Raw genomic sequence first — 9999 nt, 5'->3', positions numbered from 1 at the left:
GCTGGGAGGTAAACAGTAATGACTGGGGAAGGCACTGGCAAACCACCCCGTATTGTCTGCCATGAAAATGCTAGAGGGCGTCACCCCAAGGGTCAGACATGACACAGGGGATACCTTTACCTTTACCTTTTGCAGTAGTTGAAATAATAATGGGAGAATTGTATTATGTTCTTCAACTTGCTGCATCCACATAGTTTTGCTTTAAGAAAAGCAGCTGTGAATCTGTCTGATGGGTTTTTATACAATAACCCTCCTCTGTCTATTCTCACACATATTACTTCAATTTTGCTCTTTGTTCCTGGCCTAATTACTTCGCAGTCTTGCCTCTGAGCAACATTTGCCATCTGCCTGGCTCATCAGCTAAATGACTGAGATCCTTTCGCACCCATTTTACTATAATTTGAGCAATTTCACCATCAAGCACTGGGATGGATTTTATATAAAGCAACTCAGCAGATTAATGTTTGAAAACAAAACATGTGATCAAGAATCCATATGATTCACAAAATATAAATAATATCTCTTGCAAACATTTTCATCTTCTTCAAATGGTCATGTGAGGCAGATACAGCTGCAAGCAACAGCCATGATATGGCAGGGAACCTGTTCGTAATGCTGAAGGATGTTAGATCCATGGGTTCAGAGAGCAGGTCACTGGGAGTTCATTTCAACTCTTTATTGTGACCCCACCTCAATGGTATAAGAGGCAAAACTGGACTAAAACTGAATCGAGATAACTGGGTGCTAGCTGGCCGGATCCTGTGGATCCAGTGATGGATTTTTTTCAACAAGGGATAGACCACTGAGATTTTTATGTTAAAATATTTCATGTAAACACACAGAACGTAGAAATGAGCCGATCATCCTCTGTTCTGAGAAGTTTCATTAAACTGACGGGGGGAAATAGTTTCTTCAAAATTCCTTGGATATTAAATCCAAACCCTAAATTCAGCTTCTAAAGTTCAGTTAGGAACAATTAACCATCATTCATAAAACACATATTGTGATTTATTATTGTTTTTAATCTCATATGCAGTGACTTTATTATGTTACCAAATGAAAGAAAATAGGAGTTAATTTGTTTGGTCATATTAAATTATTTTATTTTAACCTAAATCATTAAAACAGAATACTTGCTCCTGCAGTCACTCCTTATGCCCATTAGGTGTCAGTAAAAGCCAACTGCATCTAGATCGAACAGGCATCCTCCTTTATTTTCCCCTCTGACAGCAACAGCGTGTTAAACATAGATTATCCTCGCACTTTAATCCCCAAATGTATCCATGTCTAAATCAAGTCGCTGGAGCAGACAGCAGCTAAGAATGTCCTGTAATGAATGATACTGATAAAGCAGGTACAATGCGGCAATGCAGAAGTCTGGAGATGCATGCAAACTGTGTGGGCTGTGCCTGCAATGCAGCACTGTCTTGTATGAGAGATGTGATCAGACTACTTTTGGTTTGTATACAGCAGGCATGAAACAATAGTATTTCTCCCCATTATATTCAGCTGCCACTACAAGACTCTTTGTCACAGATTAATCTATGCTATATCCTCTATTTGTATGCAGGTCTGTGTTCTAGTTGTGAGATGATTATTATGAAAGCAGGTATCTACATGTACACAATTCTAGAATTAATAACGTAATCTATCTTTCTCATATGATTAGCTGTGTAGCACCACTCTGGATTCCTCTCCTTATAGTGAGATGAAATAGAAAATGTATGCAGGCAAATAGAGCAAAGAGATGTTTGTAAAGAGGCTGTTCTGAGCCCAGAGGTATGGTGAGAATCCTGACAGTCCCAGGACTCATGTGTGCAAGTGATAAATTATTCTGAAGACAAGGCACATCTGTAACAATTCTCCGGATGCTCAGACATCTGTTGTTTTCACAGACTGGCTTACTAATATCTGAGAAACTATCTGGCTGACTAAACTTCTGGGGTGGGCTACAAAGCTAAGTTACTATGTAAAAAATTGAGCAGGGGATAAGTGATGGTAAACCCCAATATAGTGTATTCTGATTCAGGGGCTGGAAAAGCTATCTTTAGAGGGTTTAAAGCAGGAGTGGTCAACCTGTGGTCCTCCAGATGTCCATGGACTACAAATGCTGGCAGGGGCTCCAGTTCCAGTGCCTCCTGCTTCAGAAGAACCCATAAAGCTGCTAATTAGTCTAAATAAAACTTTATCACCCCAGTTAGCATAGCCAAGACAACCCGCTCCAAAAGCAGGCCCTCCTAACTCACACACAGAGCAGCGGAAGGAAAAGAAAGATTATAGACCCGAGTTACTTCACCTAGGATTGTCTTGTGACATCAACAGCAGTAAAAAAATGTTGTTTGGCTAAAATAATAAATAGATGAAACTCTTTATCCTAAGCTGCTTAGTTTCTGCAACAGATAAATGAAATGCATTGGAAGAGGAAACACATACTCCCCTGAGATGTGACGATCATGTTAATTTCTGTTTTGCTGGTTATGTAATTATTGGAGCTGCAAGCCAAGTTTCCATTTGTGAAGGCTGCCTATTTACTACATTTCCATACTGCTCTGCCTGGTTGCTCAAATAAATTCACAATCTCCACAACAGCAACAAAGGAAAACGGAAGCCTGACATCTTTGAACACTAACATGATTAAAACTACATCAGGAAAAAGCCCGCCTGAATGGTGCAGCGTTAAACTGAATGAGGCGACGCTGGCACCGCTCTTATTTCAACTGGCAGCCTTTCCCACAAGGATAGCGCGGCCCCAGAGATCATTCTTGATCTGTCAAAGCTTTTTTTGTTTAACCTCCTTTAGGGAGGAGGAAAGAGACAAAGCCTTTTGTGAGGTTTTCCAGGGCTCATATATTTCTGTAATACAAATTAAATGCTTGTGTGTGTGTGTGTGTGGGGGGGGGGTGTCTCAGGCTCTGTGCATTTGTTTACACACATGTGGAAAACACCACGTGCATGAAGGCACTTGTGCCGACGACTGGACACACTTTCCAGGTGTGGTGTACCACTCTGTATGTATGGGAGAGAGAATGAGAAAGAGGCTTCTGCGCCCACAACGATGGATGGAAGACAGCTGCAGCGAAAATATGCGCGTGTATCTCACGCGTGTGGGGAATAAGCCTGTGACCGTAAAACACGGCACGGTTTAAACCCCAAAAATACCCTGATTTCGCCATTGTGTGTTGCTGAGGGCGGCGCGGCCAGCTCCGAGTGCTCGAGCCAATTCACGCGCGCCGCCTCCTAGCGTCCGCCGGGCTCCGAAAAGGCAGGCAGGCAGGCAGGCGCCGTTCCCGAAGTCAGCGCCACATGAATTAAACAAGGCACAGGACTATTCCTAGCGTGCAGTTCGCCGGAGCTGCGCTAGGGCCCTGTGCGTGCGTGTGTATCTATAGCCATCTTGTCTATATATAGCACTCCCTCAGCGCGGCGGCGGCGGCGGCGGCAGGGCTATCCCCTACCCCTCCTCCCTTCCCTCCCTTCGGTGACTGAAGCGAGCCGCGCTCTCCGCCCCTCAGCAACAGCGACGCCACCTCTCTCCCTTCAGAGGGCGCTCGAAAGCGGGTCCCCTCCGCCTTTGACGAGTCCGACGCAGCCCGCAGAGCTGAGGGCGGGGGAGAGATTAAAGAAAGAGACAAAAAGCGAAGGAGGATAGTCCTCCCTTCGCCAGACGTCACGTGAGACTGCGAAGCGGGGGTTGTGTGTGTGCGTGTGTTTAATGAGAGAGGAAAAAAAGCTCTTTCCGGCGGTTACTGCCGTTGGCCACGAGACTTCGTTGGTGGCGCGCGCCGCTAGAGGGCGCCGCCTCAGGGCAAAAGACGGCTGGCTGCCTCAGAGCGAGAGTTTGTCTGTCGAGCAAAAAAAAAAAAAACAGAGGCAGGGAGGCGGGCGACGGCGGTTGGTGGCGCGAGACTTTCCGCGCGCGCCTTAAGTGACGCGGCGTTCTGAAGGGAAGGGAGGCGGGGAGGAGGAGTGGCGGCGGCGGCGGCGGCGGGGTGAAGAGAGGCAAGGCATTCGCCGGAGTGAGCGCTGTTGTTGCTGCTGCTGTGGCGGCAGTAGCAGCCGCTGCGACGGGGGCTGCTGCTGCTGCTGCTGCGTGCGGGGACGCGATGTGAAGCTGCTCCCGCACGGCCCGCCAGGGCAGACGGCGGTGACGCCCGGGACGTGACGAAAGGTGAGAGCGCCGTGGCGGCTTCCCGTGACTCCCTCCTCGGGGCGAGCGGAGCAACTCAAGCCCGCGACGGGAGAGGCCCCGCGGCAGTGCCGGGCCCGAGGCTCCGTCTGCCGCCCGGCGTTATGTAAGAGGACAGGCGGCCCTGGGGCGAGGAGGCTGCCACATGGGGCCTCCGCTTCAGACACAACACGCTCACACCCGAGTCGCGCAGGAGGAACAGGAGGAGGCCGGCGCTCCTGCGTGCCTCTCTGGCCCCGCGCAGAGGCGGCCTCCTGGAAAGGTGCCTCTCCTTCTGGGGTCTGCTGCTGCTGTCGTCCTTAACCCAGGACAATCGCCCGCACCCAGCACACGTTCAGGGAGCCAACCATGGCGGTTCGTGCAGCTTTCAATCACTGCGGCTGCCTGCAGCGTCCTCTCATGCTCTCCTGTAAACTATGTGCACTCTGGAGCAGTGGTGGGCAGTTCGGTGATATTGCTGGCAGCGCTTAAGGAAGTGGGGCTGCTTGGGGGTTGGGGGGGGTTGACGACAGTCAAGGAAGTCTTCTTCCTCAACACCGTCCTCCCTCCTTTTTCTTTGGAAGTTCCGTTACTCCAGCCTGTTGTGAAATAAAGGGCACTATTGAAAAGGAGTGGTGAGGGAAGAAAAATGGTCACTGTCATGATACATTTGCTGCCAGTCAGATTGCGTATTCCCCCTGTCCCCCACAAAGAAAAAAAATATATATATATATCTTTACATTTTGAAGCTGAGGCAAATGTAAAAGCAATTCTCCCATTTCAGTTATGTAGCTTTAAGAGGAAAATAAAGGTATCTTGTGCTAATGTTGCATCCCCAGATACATAGAATAAAAAGGCCTTCGACATATTTCTCTATTCACTTAATCACTAGTGGCCGATAGACAAGGTCCCTGTAATAGCTGTGTTAAATTCATGATAATGATAATTAGCATATAGCATTTCTGAAAGGCACCTTATTTGCCATATTGACTCCCTTGTGGTATCAACTTGTTTTATCCATTGGCCATTTCTTTTATTCATGTAATACTGCCCTATATCTCTTACCTGCTTAGCTCACAGCGAATACTTATGTGTTAGAGGAGGTGATTACTAGGAAAGTCTCTTTATGACAACTTTTGATTTATTTGAGAATAATAATTCAGGACTCTTAACTCTTTTTGTCTGCTGTAACATGTCCACTCATGGCAACAAGTAGGACTTCCATGCATTTCAGGAGTTTTTTCTGATCAATCTTTTGTTTTTTTTTCCTTTTCTCTTTTCCATTAACGTAATCTTTCAGTTTATTCCTGAACTCAGTTACTTGGGAATCCCATTAAATATTTTTAGGAAGCATATTTTGGCTTCAAGCTTTTACAACTTTGTCATATTTACCCAGAAGCATAGCCTGCTTTATTGAAGGGAGGTAAACTTGCAAGTACATCTGTATGCATAGGCTTCCTTGAGCAGTTGGGGGGGGGAGCATTTAGAGATAAAGTTTATGGAAGATAGAGGCAATCATAAAGATCCATTGCTATAAAATGGCATTACTGCATAGTTTTTTTGGGGGGGCTAGCATTTTCAAAGCAAATCCTTTCAAGAAATGTTTCTTTTACCCATTGATGGCTTTCATAAATGTGTAAGGAAAGACCCAGCCTTTTACTGACTTAATTGAAGAATTATTTATTCCACCTGAGTTATTGCAGTCCTATGCTTAATCATGGTTTTCTTACATCCAGAAGGTTAAATTATAGTTAAAGATTAGCTACAAACTAAGATTTGAAATGGCAATGTTGACTGAGTTTGTTCATTGTAATTTGAATTAACTGTGTGTGTGTGTGTGTGTGTCTCTGTGTGTGTATTCAGCACCATGCAGACAAAGGTTAAGGTTTTCCATCTTTCAGGTCTCTTTCCTTGCAAGGATATAAATTGCACAGGTTGCTGTTTCCCTTATATACCCTTTGGGATCAGAGCTTGGAAAGCTAGACCATGGTTTTACTATATACAGTTGGGATTTTAACTGTGGCAGTTAATACTTGAGGTTACTTACCTTGCCAAATAATTGTCTTGAGGGCAAAACACGTAAAACAAATCTATGTCCATTTTTTTACTATAAACTTTTCAAATCTCAAGATGTTATTTGTAATCTAAGAGACAAAGGCACAAGCACAGAAGCACACTGTGCCTGTTTTTAAGTGTTGGTTATGTATGGATTTTTTTAGTTTACTTTTTGTTCTTTCTCTTCTAGTGAGCCTTTAATCAGAAGTGGTGTTAATACAGGTGGGAGATGGTGGTGGGTGGGAAACTTCTTGATATAGATAAGAAAAAAAATGTTTTTTTCTTTGGAAGAGGAAACTTGTTATTTTTTTTTACAGGTATAGCGCTGCATAGGAAATTAATTTGGTATAGTAAATGGGAAGTGATTGATTTATCTGTGTCAAAAACTAACTGAATCTGTCAAATGGATTTTGAAGTACGTTTCAGATGTGGGACTAAAGGGCTGGTACAGTGTCTAGGCTAAATCCATAGCTCTCCCTTTTATCCAGTTTATTGTCTTTTGCAAGTCACCTGTTATCATCTCATCCTGTACTCTGATTGCAACGATAGCCAGACAAATGCCTCTGGTAAGCTAAAAGCAGAACTTCAGGTAGCTATGTCTCTGTTATGCCCCAGCATTGGGTATTCAGAGAGGGAGATGTGTGTTGGTTGTATAAGTCTTGACATGCATGAGAGAGAAATTGTTATGTTGTCATCCATCAGGCCTTGCTGTTTTGTCACCCCATTTATAAAACACATAAATGTTTTTTAGAATGCCTTCTTCTCCCCCTCCTCATGTAATGCATGTCATGTGTGCCATGTAGTTTGTGACTTGGCTCACTTTCTTGAGGTACCTGCTTGTCATGTAGGTTTTTCCTTCTGATTATGGCACAGTTGTTCTTGAGTTGTATTAGTCTGTGGGGTCTGGTATCATTGGTGGATAGTATTACTTGGTGTCATGGGACTTGGAATACTGTAATAGTTGTACACCTTTTGATATATAGAGTGTTTTTGTCTCTTGGCCCACAGGGCTTGGACCTACCAGGCTCTGCTAGTTGAAGTGGCTCAGCAGGATGCTTGGACTTGTAACACCTGCACTTAAGGGGAGGCATCAGCTACCACTGGATATGAACCAGGGTTAAGGCAACAAATGATACTAAGCCATGGGTAAGCATTATGTCTACACTGACCAGTATCATGCACTATGCAAGAATAATGAAATTATAGTAGAAAAGGAAGATGTGTAGGCTTTTGCAGTAGGAAAGAGTAGAACAGGAGAGGCAGGTAGAGATCTGCATAAACATGGGTAAGGTAGTCTATCAGCTGTTAAGCAAAAAATCAAGAAATCCCTTGTTTGAACCTTGCTATATTCCTTACTTTGGCCACCTCATGAGAAGGAAGGACTCCCTGGAGAAGAGCCTAATGCTGGAAGCGATTGAGGGCAAAACAAGAAGGGGACGACAGAGAACGAGGTGGCTGGATGGAGTCACTGAAGCAGTCGGTGCAAATTTAAATGGACTCCGGGGAATGGTAGAGGACAGGAAGGCCTAGAGGATCATTGTTCATGGGGTCGCGATGGATCGGATACGACTTCGCATCTAACAACAACAACAAATATTCCTTAGGTCAGCGGCTCTTTACCTCAGCATCCTCAACCCATCTGCATTAGGGGATTGATAGTTCTTAACATGCAAGATGTGTCCATAGTACTGTGTGAAGCATCATGTTATGTCAAGTAGAAATAAAAAGTAGTACTGTTAAAAGTGTATAATAATTTGTAAGTATAAATGTATGTGTATTTATTCTTTAATAATAGCCTGTCAAAAACTTTGATATGTAACTTAATTTACTGCAACATCAGAGTATAGTCCATACAGGAACAAACTACTTTTTTCTTCTGGAAAATGGGAAGCCGCTCTAAATGTTACACAAACACTGAGGGGCCAATCAACATTGTGGCACTGTCAGATAGGAAGTTAAAAGCTGGCATTCTTTAAAGAGGTCTGTTATATTGCTTAGAAGCTAACTAAACTCTTCCTGTGTTGATTCTTTGACTCAAGAAATTCGAACAAGCAGACCGGAACTATTATTGTTTACTAATGCAATGATTTCAGAATAAATCAATTCACCAGCAGTATGTTGCCAGAACTATGAGATATTGCTGTAAATATTTTGAAGCACAGACGTGAAATTGCAGGAATTACATATTTAATTGCTGATGACAATAAACCTGTGCTACACGTACTGTTAGACTGACAGGAATCTGCTCTAATGGCACCAGTTATAGAATCTATGTAAGCCTCAGGATACCCTGACTTATCTTAGTATTTTTGTTTGTTTGAAATTTGAAATGACTGACTAGACAAGCACTATGTAAGGAGATCATAGTCTGACGAAGAGTGCTTGCGAAAGCTCACGCCCTGAATAAATCTTTGTTGGTCTTAAAGGTGCTATTGGACTCTGATTTTATAGCCCTGGGTGAGATTTGACTTTCATATTTAGGAGAAAATTGTTTTAGGCATCATAGTTCTTATGGGGAAAGGATTTCTTATTCTGAAAACAGTACTGGAGGTTGATATGGACCAAGTCTCTTCCAAGGTGGCATTACTGTACCTATTGGGGATGCAAAATTATTTGTTGGTTAAAAAAGTTTAAAAAGAAAAAGTTAAAGCCTAAAAAAAATCCTTTTAGTCAGTGCAGGAGTTATACATATTGTCCAGTGAGAACTCCTACATATGTTATGGTTTCTAGTTCTACTTGTGCACTGATACAACCTGTACCAAAGCTTGGTAAAAAAAATTGAGGTTATGTGGATGTAATGTATGGCATCTGTGAGAGCCTTCTGTGTTCATAGTCAAATCAATGCCAGGGCTTTTGAATATTAATAAAATCCTATTTGTGAAAATTCATATTTTTGAACAATGATAATATTCATTGTGCATGCTGAATTCTAATTTTAAGTATATGATTTGATGCACAGACTGAACACTAAAATGGTAAATTGTGGGAAAGTTGCTGCTGTTTTCAAGAGGCAGATGGATCCTGATCTTCTTGTAAAATAGCTTGGGAACAGAGGAACTGTAGCCTTCTTGTAAGGAACAATTCTTTATGTGCACTTTGAGAAAAATGAAAAAGGGCTCTCTCTCTTTTTTTTTTTTAGAAATGATTGATACTTCAACAAAGGAAGGCTACTGTTCCTATATTATTTCCCAGGTTCAGAAAGATGAGCCCATAGGCGGTTTCTAAAATGATGTCTAGTACCAATATTTAATATAGAGCATCATATAAACCTCATGTGTTCTTTCATTAGCTATTGTTTCCCATAACTGGTGATCACGTTTTCAATGAAACATCCCCAAGAGTCTCATGAGATTTGTTATATGAAGGCGCTTATTTTTCAAAATAGCTTTCACGAATGTGTTTTATAATCATTAATAATTGTAAGATGTCAAGAAGTGTGGTGCAAACTGCATTCTTAGGTGTGTGCTCAATATTCAGTAGTATGCAGTATTTTAGTATTGTACTACCATAAAAAGATATCTTCTGACTCTATTAAAGCCTGTCCAAAAGATAATAAGTTCAAAGTTTTTAACGTATAACATTATAGAACTCATTTGTAACCCAAATAGGTATTAGTAATTGATTTTTTGTTTTCAATGAAAGTCACTGGTAAATTCTTTTAATAAACTCTGCTTATAGGTTAGATCATATTTCAGCTGTGTATGCTGAACCATGAGGCAGACCCTAAACAATTCATCTAGACTTAATACTTTCTTTGTATTCAAGAGAAGAACAGTGAG

The 9999-nt window shown here is 42.6% G+C and overlaps 1 protein-coding gene across 5 annotated transcripts in view; it reads left to right on the top strand.

The window, feature by feature from the left end:
• The first annotated feature begins 3965 nt into the window (after positions 1–3965).
• REV1 (REV1 DNA directed polymerase) overlaps positions 3966–9999 on the top strand; it is a 43257-nt gene continuing 37223 nt past the window's right edge. For 2 of the 5 annotated variants that reach the window (XM_077343504.1, XM_077343502.1), the window contains exons 1-2: positions 3967–4168; positions 7229–7366. In XM_077343504.1, coding sequence (XP_077199619.1) covers positions 7350–7366 — 17 coding nt within the window. In that variant the 5' untranslated portion in view covers positions 3967–4168; positions 7229–7349. Of the gene's footprint in view, positions 4169–6768; positions 6787–7228; positions 7367–9999 lie in introns of those variants that run through there. The other 3 variants (XM_077343505.1, XM_077343503.1, XM_077343506.1) reach the window with 3 other exon arrangements.

The sequence above is a fragment of the Paroedura picta genome, chromosome 6 (genome assembly GCF_049243985.1).
Source record: "Paroedura picta isolate Pp20150507F chromosome 6, Ppicta_v3.0, whole genome shotgun sequence".
NCBI lineage: Eukaryota > Metazoa > Chordata > Lepidosauria > Squamata > Gekkonidae > Paroedura > Paroedura picta.
The sequence above is the reverse complement of the archived record's forward strand: the minus strand, read 5'-3'. Positions and strand labels throughout refer to the sequence as shown.